This window comes from Zosterops lateralis (genome assembly GCF_965231275.1).
Source record: "Zosterops lateralis genome assembly, chromosome: 2".
Classification (NCBI taxonomy): Eukaryota; Metazoa; Chordata; class Aves; order Passeriformes; family Zosteropidae; genus Zosterops; species Zosterops lateralis.
The window spans coordinates 18,138,131-18,162,315 of record NC_139763.1 but is presented as its reverse complement, the minus strand read 5'-3'; the positions used below and the strand labels follow the sequence as shown (position 1 = coordinate 18,162,315).

The 24,185-nt window shown below is 42.6% G+C and overlaps 1 protein-coding gene across 1 annotated transcript; it reads right to left on the bottom strand.

Moving 5' to 3' along the window:
- Positions 1-5,600: 5,600 nt before the first annotated feature.
- ASB9 (ankyrin repeat and SOCS box containing 9) lies at positions 5,601-21,815 on the bottom strand. Its single transcript, XM_083854668.1, has 8 exons — positions 21,462-21,815; positions 16,805-16,884; positions 15,543-15,650; positions 14,469-14,619; positions 13,755-13,889; positions 12,184-12,375; positions 8,895-9,061; positions 5,601-7,709 (listed from the first exon to the last, which is right to left on the bottom strand). The coding sequence occupies exons 1-7, from the start codon at positions 21,553-21,555 to the stop codon at positions 8,937-8,939; spliced, it is 885 nt and encodes a 294-aa protein (XP_083710794.1). The 5' UTR covers positions 21,556-21,815; the 3' UTR covers positions 5,601-7,709; positions 8,895-8,936.
- Between the last annotated feature and the right edge of the window lie 2,370 nt (positions 21,816-24,185).

Below are 24,185 nucleotides of genomic sequence, written 5' to 3'. Positions count from 1 at the left end.
TTGCACTTCCTATGAACATGAAAGGGCACTGTATCCTAACAGCAGATTTCTGTGATAGCCATAAAGCAGAATTTAATTAAATTGCTTCAGAGAAATGCAGCAATAAATACAAGTAATGAGCCAGCAAAAGAAGCCAGGAGGCAAGGTGCTTCCATAGATATGAGCCCATAAGTGTGTTAGTGAAAGGAACAATGGAATCTTGGAGAGACAATTGCTTAAAATTATCAGAAATGAGAAGAGTAGCAATTTTTACAAAACACGACCAAGAAATCTTCTATTTTCCCTCTGGTTATATTTGAATAGCTGCACTTCAACAGAAGTCTGGAAAGGCCAAAATGGTAGTTAAGCCACTATGTTTTTACTGTCAGCCAAGATATCTTCAAAGTCTAATGTGTGATATGAAGCGAGGTTTCCACACCTCACACACTGTTTTACCAACCAGCACACAAAATACAACTCTGCTGAAAAAACAGCAGTCTCAGTTTGATCATAGCTGGAGTTTTGCATCAAAATATGCATCAATTTGAGATGGGGCCCATATTAAATGAACCAGTGCTTGTATCATTCCCCTCTGACAGAGGCATTCCAGAGGCACACAGGTGGTGGAGAGCAAAGCAGAGCACAGGTCTCCTTTCTTCATGGCTTCATGGCTCTCTTTGGAGCCTGAAGAGACAGGTGGAGGAGTTGTGCACCCTATATATTTACAACCCCTAGCTGCAATTTGCTGAACAGAAGTAGCACAAACGCATCATGTTTGTGATGCCATTCCTGCCCCCTAATGTTTTAGTCACTGAGAGTTGCAATTTTCTAGGCAGCTCCTGTAGAAGATTCAAAGAAATGGGAGCACTGTCAAAGTAGCTGCCTCCATTTGTGCAAAGGCAAACTCATATGTCTGGGAAGTCACTTGGATGTCTTACCAAATTACTTGATCTGCAGAGATGTATGAAAATCTGCCATGATAACTCACAGCATGTATTACACTTAAAGAGTGTGCAGGCAGGATGTGAAGGCATTTATTTCTATGACATGGAGCTGAATTAGGTTGTCATATGCAATGCATACCTCTCCTGGGCTGTAGACTGTGGGAAGCGGGATAAACAAAATATTTTAGAGAGGACATTTCCCTGAAATCAGAGTCACTGCACAGCATGAGGAGGCACAAGTGTGGCAAGTCCTGGCTGTGACACCAAATGGCTTTGTAAAGTTCTGTGCTACGTGATTTTTAGGAGAAGGATCACTCTCACCCAAAATAAATTATGGGAGGTACTCTTGCTTAGAGCTGCTGTCTAGAAAGTGATAACAGCCAGCCTGTGAAATTAGGAAGCCAGCAACAGTAATTATTTCCCTAGAAGAGAGAAGGGGTTTTGACAGGCATTATACACCAGTAAGCACTCATTCTGGAAAACAAGACAGATTTCTGTTTCTAATTGGTTAATTATATGTAATTTCAGTAGGTACGGATGTTCTATTTTCTGGAACTGATCTTTTTTCTGTCAATTGCTAATGGAGGTTAGAAGAAAAATATATTAAGCAAGATGCTATGTAAAAAACTAAGCAGACCCCTCAAAGACTGGGAGTGTTGCAGGGTACCTCTAATTACAGGTCACTGACAGCCAGTGACTGAGAGCACTTACATTCATGTTTTTCAGACTTTTCCAGTGCTTTCTTTACTGGACATATAAATGGTAAAAACATTACATTTCACAAAAAAAAAAAAAAAAAAAAAAAAAAGACAAGCCTTAAGTACGATTAACCTATGTGTTAAGACAATTAAGACAAACTCTGAGCATTGTATGTATCCTGCCACTTTCAGACAATCGATGTAGAAAGGCTGGGTAGTAAGTAGGACAGTAAAAAAGAAAAGTTGCACCACTTGCAAATGGAAATGGCAATATGGCAATGATGGGAGATTCCCTGGTCCGTGTGAGCCTGAGGTTGCATTCACTCCCAGCACCACATCTTTTCTAGCTCGATTTTTTTCGCCGATTTATTCCTCTAGCAAAACTTTTCTGCCGAGATGTGTGCAAGCGATACCATCTGCTGGCTAAACCTGGCACTGTCCTGAGGAGTGATCAAAGGCAGGGGCTGGCAGCCCCCAAGGCAGACACTTTTCTGCCCCTTGCCTTCCTCCCCCAGGAGGACTCACTGCGCCTGGGGCAGCAGCAGCCAGCGCTGGGGAAGGAGCTGCTGTGGCAGGGACCACACAGCAAATCCCCATCTCAGTCTTCCAAGCCAGAAATGTGTCCAGTTACTCCTATCCCAAATGTCTCTCAATGTTCTTTCAGTCCTGGTTTGTAGGAGTTTGGGGATTTTTCTTTGTCATGCTTAAAAGAAATGCCTTGCCTGTTCCAGGCACACAGAATAACTGACAAAAAGTCCAGACTGTGCACAACCAGGAACAGCCCTTTTTTAATCTCAGGAATAAAAGAGCTCTCTGTGCTACATCCTTTGTTGGAGCTTTGCATGTAGCAGTCGTCCCTTAATACAGGATAGGCATTTAAAACAACTACAATTGTTTTTATGAAATTAGGTAACTAAAAGTAGAGAGCATATGCAAAATGCCTTCAGGAACTGAGCTCAGGGTGTTTTCATTAGGTATTTCTTTTGGACTAAGATGTCTGACTACATGAGCCAAGAACAGACAAGTATCTCAAAAACATTAAAAGACATTCAGGGAAAGAAGCCAGAAGTATTAGGTAGCCCTGGGCTCTGGCTTCTCTCTTTTTTTTTTTTTTTTTGGGAGGATGTGTGTTTCACAGACAGAATCATGGTATTTTGGTCACTCAGGTCTCTGTCCATGGAGTGGCTAAAGAGGCCGGGAGTCTGGTCTGGGAGAAAGAGAAGCTAAGAGGGAGGGACAAGAGAGGACTATTGAGGGAGTAATGAGGAGAGATTAAGAAACACTTCCTCATAAAATTAACTGGAAACTTGTAGAACAAAGAGGGAGGGGATTAGGCATACAAAAGATATGTGGTGGATTAATAGTTTTCTTCCCATGCTCATGGATGTTGTGGATGCAGAGAATTTGTATGGCTACCCAGAGGTCCAGGCCCTGAAGGGCACCACCAGCACTCACCTCATGGGAGTCCCCTGGGACTCCCCCTGCCCCAGTCCCACCACCCCATTTCAGCCACCCACAGCTCCAGTCCCTGCCCAGGGATGCCCTAACCCAAACATCTGCTCTTATCTTCTCATGTACTGAGGCACAATCAGTGAGAAAACATTAGTGAACTGAAGTCACACAGTCTTGCTGGGTAAATTGGGTGAGAAGAAAGCTTTGATTCACCAAAACTGAGCAGGATATAGCTCCAAAGCACCAGGGATAGTAAATACAGGGAAAGAATTTATTTCATTCTAGGAGGGAATGAAACTTGCTCCCATCACCTCTAACAAATATGTCCCAATAGCCCAACTGGTAGATAATATTTTTTTGTTTTCTTCTGTTCCTGCAAGAAAAATGAGCAATTTCCTTGACTTGGATTAAACTGTTTGGGGTTGTGTTTATTTGTTTTCTAGTCTGGGAAATAATAAAAGTAATTATATCTTGAAAAAGAGAAAAAGCTACTACTTAACTTTTTCTCTGTGAGGGAAAGGTTTTGTTAGGGTTGTTTGGCTGACTGAAAAAATACTGGGATCTGCAGACAAAACCTCCCCCTTCTAGTGGTCAGTGAACAAAGAGACTGAGCTCGTACTTCCATAACCAGAGCAGTGCTCCACCTTTTCTATGGGATAAGTGAATAGAAATAATCCCACTGAAATCAGGATGAGTTCACACCTTGTGCTCACCATTATGATTATCTGAGGAGCAGAAATGCACTGGTCACCTATTCTGAACTGATGGATACCAATGGAGTTATTTCAGAAAGGGATGTCCATAGCCCTCATTGAAGAGACTTGGAAAGGCAGAGGTTCTGCCTACCAACTTGTAGGAAAGATTATATATAAAGGTTGGAAGGAAAAAAGGGTTTGTCAGTCTCAGCCCCCATGCTCTGACAGAGGGTGAAAAAGCTGAGTCAAGCACAGGAGTGATGCTCCTTCAGAGAGGCCTGGGGAGAGCAAAACAGCTGCTGGGAGCTTTGCCCCATGCAGAAATTCCCAATACCAACTCTTCCTGTTCTGGTACAATTATTTCATCAGAGAAGAAAAAAATGCAACTCCCTCTCCTCAAAATAAGGTAATAAAAAGTGCAGTCTCAATGACAGTGAGACAACTCTATACTTGTCCTATTCATAACAACTTTCCAAGGTCTGCATGAACCTGTGTGATTCAGAGTCAGTGCTTTCATGAGACAAAGAGCTGCTACTGCTGCATTTTACAAACCATAGAAAGAAAATCTCCAGGGATTTCAAAAGCCACAGACTCGGCAGAGGCTCCACAGTTTAATTTGTGAAGTGAGACAGCTGACAGATTACAAACTCAATTTTACTTCAGAGTCACTAAAGCCATGAATCTAGTGCTGTGTCACTTGAATCAGTGCTGATTAATGAGTTTCAAGACCTTTAAAAGTGCAAAGGGAAGTAGTTCAGAAAGGAAAGGTTTCACCTGGCACAGAAGAGACAAGACCTTGTTGCAGGGTGACATGAGCCAGGTATTCTCTAGCACTGAGGCTGGGATGGAGTAAGGGTTGCTGTGTTGAATGATACAAGAATTTGAAACATTTCTCTTCCCAGCAATAGTTCACTGCTGTCATTTTAAAGAAAAGTGGACTCCCCTAGGTAACCTAGAGAGCAGTTTTGCATCAAGTGTTGCCTGGTGCATGAAAGTGAGTATCCCTTGGAGCAGTGAGCTGGGCAATGTGTCAAGGAATGACAAATAATTGCTCAATATGCATAGAAATAACTCCTGAGAATTTTTATCCAAAGCCAGCAGGATTCAGGCTGGAACTGCACAATAAGGCAGCCTCCATTTTGATAAATATAGTGCATGTGTTAAGCAAGAAAAAGTGGATTCAGGAGCATCAAGTCTCAGACCCATGATTCTCAAGAACATGAGTCTGATGGGAATTGAGCATATCCCATATTAGGCATAAAAGTACTCTCTTTTTCACCACTAACTTACTATTTTTCAGCCAGTCTGTCCCATTTTGTTAAGCTAGTAAAGTAAAATTTATTTCCTTCTTAGTCATCTTAAAAAGAATTCATGTCAGTGGACAGGCAAGAGGACATTCTCTGAATATGCTCCAAAGCTGTATGTTACATTTACTAGATTTGCATGTCTGTGGTTTCCAGTTAAGAGAAAATATAAAACAACAAGAAATGGACAGGACAGTTGTGGGCCTTTGCACACAACTGCAGAAAGAAGAGCTGTGTCCTGAGATGTGACTGACCCCACCTAGCAACTGCAAGGATTTATTGCATCAGACATATTTCAATAGAAAAAAAGGTAGTTGTCATGCTTAAATCCATTGTTTTCTTTTGTTGAGGTGTTTTTAATTCCAGTTTCCATAAGCAGCTCTCTATCCATCAGAAAAAACATCTTGCAAAGCAATTTGCTGGCACTGCCCTCGCTCTTTGAGCTGATCTTCGTGGGGAAGGACCCCCAGAGATGCATCTAATGGAGAGGGAATGACTGTCCTTCCACACCTCCCCAGCCCAACAGCACACCAAGGGCACTGACTTGCTGGACTTGTGACCACACAGGGACCTCCTCACTCTCACTTCCAGTAAAGGGTTCCTGCTGTGTACAAACAGACAACAGCACCAGAACACTGTATGTGCCTTTTGCTTAGCTGGCAGAAGAAATAAATCTACGCAAATCAGTTTAAAAAAAAACAACCCACAGCAACAAACCAAGCTGAAGACAGAGACCATCTAAATTTCCATCTTTTCCTGCTTTGTGGAATCTCTGTCTCCTTTTCATTAACCATCAAGTAAGCAAAGAAGGAATTTCAGGAGTCTAGCTCTACATTGAAACATCAACAAAAGGCAAGATTTGTACAGTATTTGCATTTTAGTCTCATCTTCACTATAGTTTTATTTGAAGGAAATATTCTGTTCACTACCTGCCTGCAGATAGGATTGCACAAAATTAGAATTCAAAACTCCATAGTATCAGTCAATCCACAAAATTAGGGCTATAATTTAAAAATTGAATGAAAACAAACTAACAAGCAAAAGACTATGAACTATTTATTTCTGAGAAAATATCCTACAAAATTTTTGCTTAACTACCATTGAACTGTTAACATAAAAATAGTAAAGAATCTGATAAAATATATTCCTGACAATCATTTAAGTCCTGCATTACATTTTGAATGGTTTCAAATATAGGTTTTTTTCAAAAACCTCACCTATAATGAGCTTATTCAGTTTGCATCTTGTACTTTTACAGTTTATAACTGGATAAGTGTTGATGCATAAAGCTGTAATTCACCAGTGTTGACCACAATTTTTATGAAAATAAATAAGTAAACACATGGAGATGATACAAGCTGAGCATAAAGAATTCATCCTAATTACACTTGGGCAGAGAAATTCAAGTAAAAAGAGCCATACCATGAAATTTTCATAAGAAAAGCAAACCAAAAGCAATACCCTCACCTGGTTCTCAGAGCAATTTCCTCCTGGTATTATCATTACTCCTATAAACCCATTGGCTGAAGCCACAAAATAAGATGCCTAAAGGCAAAAGTAAAGTTAGTACATACAAAAATGTTTCTTCGTCATCTGGCATATAATGAGATGGATCTCCAGCTTTCCATTGTGTCACCAAAGCAAGGATTCTTCCCACTTTAATATCCAAAAGTTAAGCACGAGGTTCATTGTCCATTTCTTGCCTGTTCAATGTAGATTCAGCTTAACCAAGACACTGATTTTACAAAAATATATTTTTCCCATCCCTGATTACCTGCTTTTATTATACTTCTGTGAAGACAGACGTCTACTTTTTTTCCTGGGCATGAGGAAAACCACATAGAAGGCCATCTTAAATCAGCCACTTAATTTTTACAGAGCTCAAGTATGTGTGATTAATTGGGTCAGGTAAGTGACACATTCCCAATGGTCTCTATCACTAGAGGAGTTAGAGACCTAACTGTCTCTAACTTGTCCCATTAGAGTACAACTTAGTGTTCCACAAACCCAAAAGAACTGTGCTGTGTTTGGTCAGCATAAAAGAATCAAACCGTCACACTGGATACCTATAGCCAGCAGTCATGTTGTAAAGACAAGGATTTGAATTGTGATTTACATCAAATACCAGCATCCATGTATGTGACTGACATCAAATACCATTTGATCTCTCCTCTCTAACCTTCCACTTGCACAAGGCAGGCTGGCACACTGGCACACTGGTGAACACCAAAATCAGCTTTCATATATTTGAAGGCTGCCAGTCTCTCCACTTCTGAGATGAGGACTCTGTATCTCTCATAGCTGGTGTTGGTAATGTTTTTGCACTGCCAGCCCACTCATACAGAGTCTCCAGAGCAAAGTGAAAAAGGATCTCCAGAAGCACTGAAGTGTATGGCTGCCTCTTCAGCTCAGGGGTGACATGGCAGCCCCTCAGGGATCTGGGCATGCTGCTGCTCTCAGGTGATGCAGATGCACTTTGGTTTAGAACTCAAAAGGAAAGGTGCAACAGGAAGAAGAGCTGGAGTCTCAGCATCCTTGCTCCCACATGTACCAGGCAGCTGATATCCTCAGGGGAGCACCAAAGCGAGCAGAGAGTGGTCACAACTGCACTTTGGTTTGTGGCAGCAGGACCCATTTCTGAAAAGGAAAGAAAAATGCCCAGTGTTACTGTTTAGATGGAAATATTTGTTCTCATGACCTCAGTGGAATAAGAACTACATAGGTCATACACTGAGTCAACTGCTCAGCAACGGAGCAGGGGGCAGTGACTGTCCACTGTTTTTTAAATTGGTAATGGACTTTGATTTCATTGTTTGTTTTATGACAACACATTAGAGGCATTACGATTACAACTCCCATGGAAAATGCTATAAATGAGGTAGCAACTCTCCCAGAAAAAAATACTATCTCTCTTAATATTTTCTTGGGTGGAAAATGGGTGTAGAAGCTGTTGTTTTTCCAATGCATGCTGAAAAATGCTGAGGAACTATCACCTAATCTCCAGGGCAGAAAGGGGGAGCACTCATTGCCTGCTACTGATAGCCTGTTAGCCTGTGTCCTTGAAAAATAACATGCTACAAAGATAAAACCGGTAGTTCTGAAGTGTAGCTCTTCTATGTCTCAAAGTATCAGGAGTAATTGCCTTTAACGGATGATTAAAACTTTTGTCCCACGATTATTGAACTGTAGGGAGCTGCCATCAGCACAGACCTATTTGCTGTCATGGCAGAAATGCTTGTTTCAGATGCTGGCCTAAATGCAGATGATTGTTGGTTGGTGCTTATCTGTCTGCAGTGTGCTACCCTTAGAAAATAAGTAACTTCTGCCAGAGGGTCTTCCTTGCTTGCAAGTGGATTCAGTTGGGTCCCCTCCCCTTACTCGTGGTGGTGTGGGCATAGCCCTCACAAGTGACAGGCATGTGAGCACTGCTTACACAGAAAGCTCTCTGTAGCTCTCCTGGTGTGCCTAATGTTTACATGAAATGCTGTTACTGCTGGGCTGGGATATGTGTTTTCTTTGTAAGGGGTTGTCAACCACAAGGCCTCTGAAACTGTGCCAGAGAATCAAGTGATATATTTAAAAAATGTTATGCTAATTTTCTGTGCTTTCAAGGGGGTTCTCACATCATATTTCCAAGCTTCACCATGAAACTATGCAGGATTGTTCTTTCCAAATCAATTTGGTGGGGGTGATGGCAGTGAGGACTGAGTGAGTTGGTCAGTCCTGTGCTTCTTAGACCTGGGCTTTACTGGACACCAAAAATTGCCATAAATTATCATTGCAAACACTGACAACACTAGTGATAAAAAAAAGTCAACAAACCTTGCTGTGTTATTAAAGGCACCGTTCTGAACATGAAAAGGCTCAAATGTGGAGAAGAAAATGTTTCAGCTCATCTGGGAGGAGAAGTCCAGTTATTTTTTGATGCTGCTTGTATCCAAAGCACCTCCTGATGCACAGGCGGCACAGCTCCATCAAGGACAGTGGCCCTGAAGAAAGATCCAAGAAAGAGGATACACACATGGCTTTATAATGCCAAGGCTATAAACCTGAAACAGCAGCTGCGCAACCCACCTCTTGCAACCCACTTCTCACCAGGTTTCCACACTCAGCAGTGAAAACTCAAACCTGCATCCCCCACAGGACACCTGCCCACCTGCAATCCAGTTCCTGCCTAGTCACTCTACTGGCATCAGCAGCATCAGCCTTTCCCTTTTAAGCTGTACAAATGTTTGTAATGTCTGAGAATAGATGATAGATGCTACTTTAAAAGTCCTTCCCTCCTCTCACTCCCCCAGTGAGATCAAAGTTTTCAGTCCACTGCTTTCTTAAGGCATATTTCATAACAGTGATGAACACAAAGCAAAAGAAACACTACATAGTCCTTTATTTAAACCTTCCAGGTTAACTGCTCCCATATTGATAGATAGGAGCCCTGTTGAAGAATATTTGTCACTTTATAAAAAATCTAAGTATAATAGCATTATACTCTTGTTTGAGTCACTTATCCTTTCCAGGAAGAGGAAGATCCTATATGAATTTTCACTTGTGGCACCTGTCAGTGTTCAACCCTCCAGAGCATCATCTGCACAGGGGTGATGAGTGTGTAGGGTGGCAGGGCCTGTGGGAGGGCAGGTAAGATGGGCACCAATGAGGGGGTTGGATGCAGAGAGTGAGGAGGACATGAGAAGGGACACTGCAGAAAGCAAGAGGAAAGTGAGTGAGCTGGGAAGGGATTGTTTAGGTGCCCTCCCTCCTGTAGAGCAGAGGGAAGGAAGGGAGGCAACAAAAATGCAGTGAGGTGGCAGCTTTGATCAGCTTTTGAGACTTCCCTCATGCAGGACATCACATTTCCAGCAGCTCTGCCAGGCTGAAAGTTGCTGTGCTATCACAATGGCCGTGCAAAGGGCTGTGCCCTTCAGCTAGGAGCCAGCATATGAGTGGTTACCCTGTTGGGTACAAAACAAGGCAAGCTGGTTAAACTATTGCAGTATCACACTGCACTTGTGCTTGTCTGATCCCACAGATAAATGCTCTGCCTGCAAACATCTCACTAAAAAAACAACAGCTCCCATTAAAAGAAAAAACAACCAAACCCAAAACATGGAGACTTACCAAAACACAAGCAGTGACACTACACTGGAAAATATTTTGCAAGCAAAAGCACACTCTTCAAAAACACAGTACATTTTTGGAGCATTCACTAATTCTCCCACCCACACACAGGACTGTCCCTGAGATGTAAGCAGGGTATGGGATGGTCCAGCAGCATGGTGAACTGCTAGGAAGGGAACCACCACATGTACTACATGTGCTACACCTGCTCTGGGCTAGTCCTAGGAGGGCGACTGGGTCATCACGCCCACCAGCTCATCTCTGGTGGCCAAACACACTCCCTGCAGCCTGCCTGGCCATGGGCTGCAGGCTCCAGCTGCTGGGGTCTGGGGGAACAGGAGCCTTGCATGGGAGCAGGGCAGGAGAGCAGCTTTCGCACCACTCTCCTAGACTGCAATTGTTCAGCCAGCCAAAGAAGCCAGACATCACCTTTCCACAGGCATGAGAGAAGGGCACGTTGGAGAACATCAGAAAAAACACTATTCCACAGAAAATTCCCTTCAGGCATTTATTGTTTCTGATTTTGATTGCTGAATTTCACTAAGAAAAGTTCCTCACTGCCCATGCTGTCAACTCAGCCTGAGCAATGTTTCCAGGCCAGCTCGACAGGGTGTGCCTGAAATGTTTTTCTATCTCAAATAAACAGGACACATGCAGTGCCACGGGAGTCAGGAATCAAATGCAGCAGGGGCTGAACTCAAAGAGATCACTGCTCTGTGTGCCATAGATTAGGCTGGGAAACTAAGTATCTGTTGCTCATGCATAGCATGCACAGCACAGGTGTTTCCATGTTACTTTCATGCTATTATTTTAAGCAGGGTCTGATTCATCATTTTGTCATTCCAATTTTACCTGAGTGTAAATATTTCTATGGCAACAATCCCATCAACAAGTAACTGGTATGGACTCCACCATCACCAATTTGTTTAAAACAATGAAAATCCAGATTATTTAGTAATGTTTATAGCTTGCTGACTGAATGAACAAATCTAAGGAAAGAAGACAAGTACAAAAATGAATAGGCACTAAAGATCTTATTCTAATTTCCCACAATAAAAAGTAATATTTCTCTCTGTACTTCATTAAAGATTTCATAATGAATAAAATAAAATAAATGTACCTGGAACTATTCAATTTACAAGTACAAAATGGACTCTTCCTAAAATTAAAGCTTATAGTTTGATACTGCTGTTATTATTCAGCACATAAAGTTGGTCTTTATAGAAAGTCTAGTGTGTAAATGAATATAAATATATAATTCCATATATCATTCCTGTGCAATTTTCCCTAATGTCCAAAATAAAAAAAATCACATATTCATTCATTTTAAAGATACTTCTGCATCTGTGTAAAGCTTGGACCAAGAATAAAAGTAGAGGGCAAAAAATTAGAAAACAAGTTCTTCAATATACTTTCTTTTAGTATTACGTGCATTAAAATTTTTGGGGTTGCAAATCTCCATTTGTGCATTTGTGCTGAGATGCATAAACCTGATCATCTACTGTACAACCAGAGTACCCAAATCTCATCCTCATATACAGCCTCAGTTCCCATCAGAGGCGATTTGCTGTCTGCATTTGGCAGCACTTTCTAGAACACTCCCGGGTATATTGCTGTCTGACACAAGAGAACTGAGAGATTCTCAATAAATTCATAGTTTTAGGTAATGAAAAAAGATACCATTAATTTCTAGGGAGTCTTTTTCTTATTAGCTTAGGTTTATTCACCCTAAACTCCATTTTGTAGTATGGCAAGCTCCATATGATTGCTTCCTGATGCAGTAGACTGAAAATCTGGAGTTCAGGAAAGGTTATTTTTCTTACTATGATCTCTGTTAGTGCACCACTATATTCTGGCACTTGAACAATATTCCTATGTCAGCAAATGGAGGCAAACTCAGTTATTCCCAGTTTCCTAGTGCTAGCAGCCTGGAATAGCATAGCCTTGTGCAATAGTCTCTGTGTGGGTTTTCCCTAAAACAAGTTCTAAGGGGCACCTTCTCTCTGCAGGAACAGTTGGCCCACAGGGCAGCCAGGTGGGACCAGCTCCACTGGCCTCTTGTTTTCAGCATTCTTCACCCAAACATCTGCTCCGAAGTCCATCAACAGCTTCACCAGCTCCACACTGCAATTCCTGGCAGCCGTGTGCAGAGGGGAATCCAGGCCCTTGCCACTGTTCACATTTGCTCCTGAACAAGAAGAGAGGGCAAAGAATAATGACAACAAACAATAACTCAACTAAACTATCTTCATTCACTGCACTAGCTGCTACTTCTCTGAATAACACACAAATGCTGTAACCTGCACACAAATGCTGTAGAGCTGGACTCCTTCACGCCGGGACTTGATACTACAGTTTGCACAAGCACAACTCTCTCTGGCTGAGGAGTGGGGCTGTGACTAAGAAAATGATCCTGGAGGAATGGTGCATGAGGAAGTCCTTCACCCACAGTTCAGCCCACGGATATCTTGAAGCAAGACAAAGGCACAATTCCATCTATGGCCCACCTCTGCTTCCCATCCCTTAAAATAAATGCAGGATTTCAACATGCTCTGTACTGGAGACTTAAGCTGCTGAGATTTCCAAATGTCAAAGTATCTGTTAGGGAAAAAATGCAAGGATGGAAAAGTTCTAGAGGTCTTTGGTAGACAAGGGCATAAGAACCCCTAATAAGAGTTCTCCCATTCACTACCCTGCATTAAAGGCTCCTAAAACATCCTAAGAAAGGTGAGCTACAGAACTAATTCAAAACTATTATGTTTTTATAGTACACATTACCATATCCAGGAGGCAGCAGAAAAAAATTAGCAGAAAAAACAAAAAAGTTGCCAAACATTTAATATTTAGATTAATTTGTATTTGACTTCTTCCCAAAAAAGTTCATTGTACTGAACAATGACTGACCGTAAAGATGATATATATGATTTTTGCTTGTTTTTTCTACAGTAGCTTGGTTGGTCCAGCTATGTGGCTACTTTTGGTTATATGGCCCCTTTAACTAGAAGAGCTGCACTACTGTAGATAACAAGAAATGATTTTGTGTAATTATCCAAGTGTTTAGACTTACAGCTAGATTTGTGTGATGCAAAGGATGTAGTGCTGAACCTTCTTCTGTGTTGGAAAGGTCTCAAACTTTTTATGACCTCATTGGAAATTAAAACATGTTTGCAGAAAAATACTGTATAAAATACTATGTAAACTTGGCTGAGTCAATTGTTTTGGGTAAAGAGGAGATTAAAAAAAAATTAAAAATGAAATTTCTTCCTGTCTACTTTAAGTAACTGCAGCATCACATGCATAGACACTGGAAAGGATAGCTTGTTCCAGGCACAATCAGCCATATGAAATCCAGGATCATCCATCATTTTTTGGGAGCTATCAGGCTGAATTCCTGGGACAAGAAGACCCTGATCACTCTGCTATCACATTAAACCAGGGCTGCTATTAGGAGTGAAAAACATCTCCTGGTCCCAAAGCAGGAGCTCCTCTGTATCTTTGACACAAAGATAATCCAAAGATAGATGTTGCAGGAAACAAAAGTACACCATTCTTTATTTTTGCTTTTACCTGACTCAAGCAGCTTCTTGGCACAGTTCAGTTGCTGGTTCTCACATGCCACATAAAGTGGAGTACCCAGGTGCTCGATGTTGTGATCTATATTTATCCCATGGGATGCAAGGAGTTCGACACATTGCACATGACCTTAAAAGGGATAAAAGAAGAGTCAACTCACGGAGATCAGGCTTTTTTTTTTTTTTTTCCCAGCAAATTCTCTGTTGCAGCAGTGTAGTTTGGCCATGATTCAATGTTTTGTCAAGAGGTGGTAGTGTAATACTTTCATCCACTGCAATGGATCCAGCCAGCAAAATGGAAGCTGAAAAGCCACGTTCAGCAAAACAGGCTAAAGCCTCACAGGATAAAGCCCTCACATTTCATCTGACTCATTTCAAATGTCTACTGACAATGAGATTAATTACTCCATGTTTCTCTCCACTCCTTTTGAAGATAGCCAGGCATCTCCCTCAAACATCCACATCGTAGGCAGCTGACTTAAACAATGCATTCCCTTCCAGGTGTCACGATGTGAACTCAGGGGATCTGACAGCTGAACTGACCTGCCCTTGATGAGCAATGGCGGTGGGAAGAACTGCACCCCTCAAGATGAGACCAATTAGCAAGGCATTTTACATGACCCCAAACCAAGAAAATTATCTTATCTCTCTCCTCCACTTCCACTTGCTGCTAGCAACACAGAAAGGAGAGCTGATGCCTGTGGGTTACCTCTCTTAGCAGCTTCGTGGATGGGGGATGCCAGGTCACAGGGTGGTTGTAGGCTGGCTCCATGCTCCAGCAGTAAATTCAAGCAAGCCACACTGCCACTGACACAAGAGTTGAACAGTGGTGTGTGCCAGTCAACAGTCACTCCATTCACCTGGGGGAAAATACCACAATTTGGCAAGTTTTCCTGTCCTCTCGGTATTTCAGAATTGATGATAACTAACCAGTTTCTCAGCAGAAAATAGGGGGTTTGATTTTTTTTTTAATTTAATTCCATGCCAAAACTCCCCAGTGCTTCTGAAGACTACATCTTTTCATTAAATTGATACTTTAAAAAGTATTTTTTTAAATTGCCCCCAAGTCTCTCCTAATGAAAAAAAAAAAAAATCATCAGGGCAACTCCAGGGTCTCTCAGGAGTTACCAAGCTAAACGTATGACCATCTCTCAGTTATCTTAGCTGAAACATACCTACCCTCTCCTGAAACAGTCCATTTTTGGCTGAAAGCATGCAGCCCTTCCTTATTTTTTAATTGTTTTTTCTTAATTTTAAACTGAAAAGTAACATCTGGTTAGGTAATGTATGTATGAGTTAATTTTCTTATTCATTATAGTTTTGACATTAGCCTGAAAAGTAGGGGCCATTAGACACCATTTCACCATTTTACTTGCATCTTGTTCCCATGTTCTTCCCATTTTATTGTCAGTTGATCCTAACATTCCTATGCCTCTACTTAAGACTCTGCATATTGATACCAACAAGATTAATGTGTGCATGAAATAAAACACACCCTTAACTGCTGCAGGATTATAAACACTTTTCAAGATGAACTTCCCCTTGTCCTTGTGAAAGATGAGAACATTTCATCCTCATCTAAAGAACAATAATAACTGCTGCTTATATCTGTGCTTTTCGGATTGCTCTGTTAGGAAGTGCATTTCATAAGTACCTTAAGTGGAGCTAAGTACAGAGTGTAAATCACAGGGATACTCTGCCATGAGATCATGTAGGATTAAAGTGAAGTAATACAATGTACTAACACTAGAGAGAGACAGTGGTCTGTCCATCATGTACTCACCTGAGCACCATGTTTTAACAGGACACTGGCACAGGCAGCATGACCCCCTAGGCAGGCTTCATGGAGAGGAGACACCTGGTCTGTTGTAACAAGATTGACATCATTCCCCTGATAAGACAATGGAAAATATCATTACAACCAGCTACTAAAACCCCCATACAAAAATCAACAATAAAACAAGACAACACCAAAAAAACCCCCTTCATTAAAAGCTTTAACTAGACCTTCCTCAACTGCCTGGAGCTATTCATCTCAAAAAGTAAGCAGATGAAGGGGATGAAGAGGCTGTGATGTTTTGGCTGGAGTGGATACTGGCACAGCATACTCGAGGTCATGCCTTGTACACACTGAAAACCAGCACAGAAAGCTCAGTGGACTGTACAGTGGGACAATACATCCTGTTAGGAACTCGGCGTGATTTGGTTTCTACTACACTGTGGATAGCAAAATCTGAAATAAAAGAAAATTATGAAAAATTGCTACTAGAGTTCTTGGCAGGGTCACGACTGCTGCCTTTTTCCATCACTGCTCAAGCCTTCTGACCTTCTACCCACTGAGTCTGTGGTTGTTTGACTAGGTTGAACCCTGAAATGCTCTTGATGTTTTTTCTGCTCTTTGCCTCGAGGCAACCACTGAAGGAAAGAAATGCATTAGAAACATTGGTTGGATTCTACAACATCTTTTGTTTTTAACAATCTTGGTGCTCCAAAAGATTAAGCTGGAAGGGTCTCCCATGCCCCTTCCCTTTCCATCAACTCCTTCACAAGTTAAACCCGTGGATTTTGAAGAAACGGAGCAGTGAGGTTCAGAAATCACTTCTACCTATCCCTGACCTTCTGGAGTGGGACCAGTGCCCTGGGATACTTTCAGGCATTCCAGACACAAATATCTGGGAGACTGAATTGAAGCCTCAACCAGACCCATGACTGGGTCCAGAGCTGGCCTTCAGCTGGGGCACCAAAAACTGTTCATAGGAGTTGCAGAGGAGCAGCCCTTGGCCATCCAGAGATCCCAGTGATCAGGGTCCCATTATCTCTGCCAAAGGTAAGGCATCACCCAGGATAGTTCAGTACATCATCAAACTAGTACACAAAGCTTATGATGGGCAAGGAACTGATTGTAGGAAAAAAAGCCTAATGCAGATTTCACTATGGCCTGGTTAACACGATTTTCTCACCATGGAAGTTTCACAGTAAAGCACAGACTGCATTCATCCACTGAACAAACCCTGCAGAGACCACAAGAACCCAGCAGAGAGGTACCTGTTCAATGAGCTTCTTCAGAGAAAGCAGACGCCCATGGATAGAGGCCTCGTGTAAAGGAGACCAGTCGGAAACAAAGTCTGTATAAAAATAAAGACAGGAAAAAGGCTAAAATTCTATTTTGCTAGCATACTTTACTTCAACTTTGTGACCTCCCTTCTACTTTATTTGAGCTGCCAAGATTTCTTTGGAGCAGATGCTGTGAGGGAGACAGACAAGAAGACAGTTTCTCTCCGGGTGCATTTTTCACTCACACCATGTTTGCACTGCACAGTTGCATTCCCCTTCAGAAGACAGGAGAGGGATTTGCAGAACATTACCCGGCTCTGGCTGAGCTTGTCCCTCTCTCTGAATTATTTCCAGGGCCTTTTTTTTTTTTTTTTCCCCAAAAACTTACTACATTTTACCAATTAACTCAAAAGGAATATGTTTTGAAGAGGGTTTGGCTAATCAGTCATTTACCCCTGCTCAGAGCTGGACTGGAGTCAACAACACTTGGCAAAAGAGACCAAAGTACAAGGACATAAATTGTGCTACCTGTTGATTCTGTGTTTCAGCTTTCAGTGTTTGGTGTAAGTGGTGCATTTTAAGTAATAGCTGTGTTCTCTGCATTGTTGAAGCCACAGAATGAGGTACGGGATGTATATACTGTGCAAATATTAACAGAGGGAGATCTTCAGTGCTACAGATTTTATGGCTCAGAGCCAACTGACAGCAGTAATCCCTCTAGGAGATATTTATGTCCCAACATTCAAAACCCAGTGTCTGCTCTATGTCAATGTCCCAGGTTTCCCCTGGGAAGGAAGGGAAGCCTCTACAGAGGGCACTTCACACAACTTCCTGTGGAAAAAGACATTTTGCTGCTCTCTGGATACATCCCACTTTCCTTCCACTAACTACAGAGAAATCTCCAGTGACCAAGTTGCTGGCTGAGTTGCTGAGGTTCACAGGAACTATAATAGAGCACATACATGGAATGGAATCCTTAATGGCAGAAAGTCTGCCTTCAGCAAAAAACACTAATAAGCCACTATAATTCTTTAAAATAATGTGTACACATAAGGTGGTGATCATAAAGGTTTTAAGTGAAAAAGAAGGTATATTTAGACCAGACATAAAAATGAGGTAGTGAAATAATGGAATAGGTTGCCTAGAGAGGTGGTAGATGTCCCAATCCTGGAAAGATTCAACATCAGATTGGACGGAGCTTCAAGCAACCTGGTCCTAGTGGAAGGTGTTCCTGCTCATTGCAGGGGTGTTGGATGAGAGAACCTTTAAAGGTCCCTTCCAATCTAAACCAGGCTATGAGTCTATGCATTAGCTTTTAAAAAAAATTGTATTCTTTGTTATTAGCATTATTTAGTTCTGCCTGATTCCTTCTATGTTCCATGTGCTGCATCCCACAACAGTCACACAGTTTCATTAGGCTCCCAAATATCCTCCACCTTTAGCAAATGGACAGCCAATTCTGGAAGCTATGGTTCTGGTTCATAAGGATACCAAAACCAGGCCACAATTATTAAAGCATGAATTATTAAAGAACTATTAACTGACTAAAACAGCTTTGCTCTAAGTGATGTGTGTCAAATTGATGCTTATCTGACTGGGCTGTTGTTCCTGCTGATCCTGCCTGTGTTACAGTCAGTTGTGTTTCCAGGGTACGTAAAAAGCTTTTCCCCATTTAGAAACCAATGCCATTGCCTAAATTGCATGAGTTGTAAAGGAAGTATGTTTATAGAAACTCTAAAAATCTAGACTGAAATACAAGTTTCTTGAGCTGCAACTTGAACTTTCTTGGGCCACCTGCCTGTACCAACCTGTGCATTGTACCAGCTTGTTATATCATCATGTCAGAATTCTGGTTACTAGGAGGGACACATCCATGTGCAGATTTTATCCATTCAGTCCTTGCTTGAGAAAAGACAGGTTTCCACTGAAACTCTAAAAAGAGCCAGACCAGCCGTCTGTGGACAGGCCATTAGCTTGCAATTTGCCAAATCTTAACAATGAATTTAAAAGATTGACCACATAAGCATCAAAATAAATGTCAGTGAAAAACGAAAGAGATATGTGCTAACATGTAATCTATCTGTGAGTTCTGTAACTGAGAGAAACTGAGAGTTTTATCCTAGGTGGAAGTGGAGTCCTACAGAGTTCTATTGAGTCCTGTAAGCCCATCACACCACCCCTGAATACCTTGGGAAGAGCAATATTGAATTCTTGACTGATGACTAATTGCAATGGCATAATTCCAGATCTGCTGCCATGAACTGCACAACCCCAGGCTGATGTCTCTCCTGCCCTATCTCCATCTGCAGCAAACACCTCTAACCTGAAGCAATGCCAGGGAGGCAACCCCCCTGGAAGGGATGGCAAATTCAAGTTTCTTGACCCAGGGCATCACCTTCTGGCAAATAATAATATTTCTATTTTCTGCCTGCTCCAGGCTGGAACTCGTGTTTCTTGCCTGGAAGAGGAGAAAGGTTGCAGTGGATTTCCATGTCTCACTGCCCTCTTTTACACTTTGCAGGAGGCACACTGTCAGAATATAAAAGATCTGTATTGTATTTGATTAAGGCCTAAGCCTTAAAATGTCACTTCCAGGTCACCAAGGGCTTTCAAAACCCTGAACTAGTGACTTCCATGAATGTGCTGAAAACACACCAGAGCTGCACATAAAGTAGCAAGGCCAATGTACATTGGGGGATACAGCTCTGTTTACTGTATTTACCACCACTGCAACAAGGATTCCTGACTGTCAAAATTAAGTACAACTGCTCTTTCACAAAGAAACAAGATAATCTGTCCAAATTTGAAATTTACCCACATCTTAGTCCACAGAGAGACTGAATCAGACCCCAGAAGTTCAGCATCTAGACATCCAAATCTCACTGGCTTTCAGTGGCTTTGGGTCACCTAGTTCCCCTTCCACTGCAGAAAACTCCAGCCAGCCCAGAGGTTACATTAAACCTCTGGTCATATTTGCATTTCCATCACTCAGGCATGTGCCACTGGCAGGGTGGTGTATACAGAGGGAACCTTATAGCAGTAACCATGCACACATGCAAATTCTGATTGCTCCCTGTGCAGAACAGAGCTGTCACAGGACCTTTCTAGAGCACTGGGTTTTGTGGTGATGGCTGAAGCAACTTTTTCCAGCCTCTGACCCTGTGAGGGCAATGCACCCTCCGTGCCTGTCCCCAGGCTGGTTTCCTTCCATGCCTCTCACGGACATTGCAGCTTGAAAGGGGCTCTGAAGTCCTTCCAGTAAAGGTCTGTTCTTGCATTCATGTTTGCAGATACAAATCCTAAGGCATTATATAGAACAGTATTACAAATGTTTTTTTCATACTCAAAGGCTGCCTCTTAAAGCTCGTGATCTACATAGCCAGAGCCAGATACATTCCCACTGGAAACTGCCAGCAGAGCTTATTGGCTCTGCCAAGGAATAGGAAAACACAAAGGGAATGGACTAAACTTTGATTTTCAAAGGACCAAATTATCTGTGTTCAGCACTGTGCCATGTGGAATTCCCTCCTTCTACCCTCCATTTTGCTGGAGCTTATCTCCAGTGTGGACTGGTTTATTCACACTGTCAATAATACTGCTGTGCCTTCCCTCTCGCCCCAGCCTCAGGCTGTACATACATGACACACATGAGAACAGGCAGGCTACACTGCAGACAGACTGGTCAGCCTTGCATTTTGGTTTTATGGTCTTAATTTTCAATTTGGTATTAATGGTATTTCCTGAGCAGCCCAGGGAAGGAGCAAGGACAGTATAAAGTCACATTTTCTGAATTTGCCTCATTCCCTCACCATCAGATGAAGGAGTACTTTCACAGAAACAGAGCTACATGGAACACATCCAGCTAAGGCTATGCTTGTCTTTTTTTTACTATGTCATATTTTCAATGGCTCTGGGCCAGACACAGAGCAACGATCAGAGTGAGGCCACTTTGTGAGTTACTGCTCACTTTTATGTGTCCACAAGAGCCATTGCAGAAGAAGCCATGGTCACAACGCCATTGCAAAAGAACCCAGTAGGCTCAGCCCAAACAACACTTAGATCTGTTCATCTTAAAAACAAGGGAAAAGGATAAAAGATAAAGGAAAAAAAGGAAGAGAGGAAAAAAATGAAAAGCAAATATTAAAATAATCAAAAGAAAGGAGACAAGGAAGAAGGAAAGTAAGGGGGAAAGAAATGAAAAGAAAGAAAAAGGAGAAGAAGAAGAAGAAAAAGGAGAAGAAGAAGAAGGAAAAAAAGAAAGGAAAAAGAAAGGAAAAAGAAAAAGAAAAAGAAAAAGAAAAAGAGGAATTGAGCCAGTGCCGAGCTTCTTGCTGGCACTAATTTAAGTCGAACATGCCACATTTCAACTTTTCAGTGTGCTACGGTCCAAGTGCTGCATTTGCTTCTGCCAGCACGAAGTGCAGTACAAACTCAACCACTCTTTTCTACGATACAAACGAAAACCAACCAAAATTTCAGTATCAAACAGAACTAGCTCTTTAAAATCCCCTGAGAAGGGCAAAGGCACGGGGGTGTTTTGCGGGACGGACTGAGGAGCTGTCCTGAAGGAGGACACAGGAGAGCGGGCACCGCAGCCCGGCCGTGCCCCCGCTGTCCCCGGGCTGTGCCAGGCAGCAGTGTCACTTACCCCTCATCAGCGGGCTCCGTGGGGACGCTGCAGACGCCTGGCCTCCAGCTCCCTGCAATTTGCTGGCATTTTGATTAGTTCTCTCATCATCCATCTCAACCCTGCCCGCCCGCCCGCTGTTTGCTCACTTTGCGGTCGGTTTGCAGAGTTCACACTCCATGGTCCCGGCGAGCCCCAGCGGGCGGGGCGCTCCCTGGACCAGGCTCTGCCCGCCCGAGCCGAGCGGGGCCGGGCCGTGCTGCCGCAGCTCTCCGGGCACAAACCCCGGCACCCGGGCTGGGATTTAACAGAACAGCCCCGGGGCTGCCCCGCTCGGCAGCCAGCGACCCAGCCGAGCGAGAGATGTGCCTGATGTCACATCCTCCGCAACGCGACGCCCAATCGGGGCGCCCGCCGCTCATTTTTTTATCAGGAAGGAAATTCTTAGTTTGCCAAAAAAAAAAAAAAAAAAAAAAAAAAAAAAAAAAAAATCCGGTTCAACTAGTTGAGCGGGCTGTGGGTGCAGGGGGAGCGCAGGGAGAGCCGGCAGAGCGGCGGGCAGGCAGCCCCGCTCCATCCCTGCCCAGCGTGGAGAGGACACTGCCCCGGGCATCCTGTCCCTTCACCTCGCTCGGCTGAGTTCACTGAGCCACCAGGAGTTTGGTACCGAAACAGCGTCCTTTTATTTGTAAGCAATTTCTCAGCCCAAACAAACCATCACAAACCAAACAGCATTAAAAAAAAAAAAAAAAAAAAAAAAAAAAAAAAAATATATATATATATATATATATATATATATATATATATATTATTATTGTTCATTATTGTTTCAGGAGGACCTCTGCCTCATTTCTCTGGGCCTGTTTCGCAAAAGTTCTGTTCTCTATTTGCACTGTTTTCCTCTCCAATTTAGCGTAATTTACAAGTACAAAATCCTTCTTCTGTCGCTGAATATTTGCCCATTTGTATAAAAGTGTGAGTAGGCAGAATTTCCGTGTAAATTCTAAGCCATGGGGTTTTTTGTGTTGTTTTTTTCTTTTTTTCTTTTTTTTTTTTTTTCCCTATGTGGCTATTAGTGCAAAGTTTGTGTTTTTGGGGATTCAAAGTTGTTAATACTAATCTAATTCTGATCCTAATTCAGCTGAGCCTAAGAAACTTGATTTTAATTTTCTCTCTGTAATGTATGCAAGACGTATGGAATCATATTTAGGGTTTCTTTGCCTATATCTTTAAAAATAATGATTTACATTAAAAGATGCAAACAGCAGCTGAACATTATCCACAAACCTTCACAGCAGGGAATCTGTGACAGCAACCTGGGCACAGGTGAGGACAGGGCCAGCCCTTTCCATGCTCTCCCTGCTGAATGCAGCATGGCCTCCCATGCTGGACGCAAGTTGACACTTTGATCAGCTTGGAAATTACATTTGTGTCTTAGCCATTTCCACACTAAAACTGTTGTGGGAAAAATGTGTATACAGAGAAAGTGGAGTAGGTATTGGTTTTAAGGATTGACGTGTAAAAGGAACGGAAAAACAATTTTTCTCCCTTAGCATTGCTTGAGTTTAGAGGTTAGGTTGCCACATCTTGTGTATGATCATATCTCTAGCAGATCTGGTATTAACAACCATGTCAACAATTCCACCACCAAAAGGAATCAGCATATGCATCCAAACGTGGAAGCTCAGAGCTGTGTCATAATATTCTCTTGATGACCAAGAAGATAAATGCAGTAATGACCAGCGAGATCGAGTGCCTCAGGAAGTTTGCAGGTGGCATGAATTTGAATGGTGCAATTGACATTCCTTCAGGACAGGATGTCATCGCTGGGGACCTGGACAAGCTTGAGGAGTGGGCTTGCAGGAACCTCATGAGGTCCAACAAGTCCAAGTTCAAGGTGCTGCACCAGAGTCAGGGCAGTCCCAGTCATAAGCACAGACTGGGAGAAGTCACTGGGAGCAGCCCTGCAGAGAAGGGCTTGGGGGTTCCTGTGGATGAAAAGCTGGACATGAGCCAGCAGTGTGCACTTGCAGCCCAGAAAGCCCATGGGCTGCATCAAAAGCAGCATAGCCAGCAGGTCAAGGGAGAGGATTCTCTCACTCTACCCTCATGAGACCCCACCAGGAGTGCTGCATCCAGCTCTGGGGTCCTCAGCACCAGAAGAACATGGACTTGTTAGAGCAGGTCCTAAGGAGGGCCACAAAGATGGTCAGAGAGCTGAAGCACCTCTCCCATGAAGACAGGCTGAGAGAGCTGGAGTTGGTCACCCTGGTGGGGGCTCTGGGGAGGCCTTACTGTGGCCTTCCAGTGCCTTAAGGTGCTTATAAAAAAGAGGGAGAGGAACTTTTTATATGGGCAGATAGTGACAGGACAATGAGCAGTGATTTTAAATTGAAAGAGGGAAGGTTTAGATTAGATGTTAGGAAGAAATTCTTTACTTAGAGACTGGTGAGGCACTGGCAATGTTGCCCTGGGAGGCTGTGGATGTCTCATCCCTGAAAGTGTTCAAGGCCAGATTAGATTATTCTGAACAACCCGATCTAGAGAGCGGCATCCCTGCCCATGGCAGGGCTTGGGACTAGATGAACTTTAAGGTCCCTTCCAATACAATTCAGTCTGTCATGACAAGTGTGTTCCTCTGAGTTACATTTAAGATGCCCTTATGCTGATATGTGGCCAGATTACAGCAGAGAGTAGCTAGAAAACACACAGATCCTGAGTTTGATGGACATAAATTATCTCCTG

What these genes read in the sequence shown, in the direction of transcription:
- ASB9 (XM_083854668.1), bottom strand. Translation starts at nt 21,555, where the DNA reads ATGGATGATGAGAGAACTAATCAAAATGCCAGCAAATTGCAGGGAGCT. An exon ending in ACGGAGCCCGCTGATGAGGG is followed by an intron (nt 16,885 to 21,461) that starts GTAAGTGACACT and finishes ATTTTTATACAG; the next exon opens with ACTTTGTTTCCGACTGGTCT. An exon ending in CCACGAAGCTGCTAAGAGAG is followed by an intron (nt 13,890 to 14,468) that starts GTAACCCACAGG and finishes ATCCCTTTTAAG; the next exon opens with GTCATGTGCAATGTGTCGAA.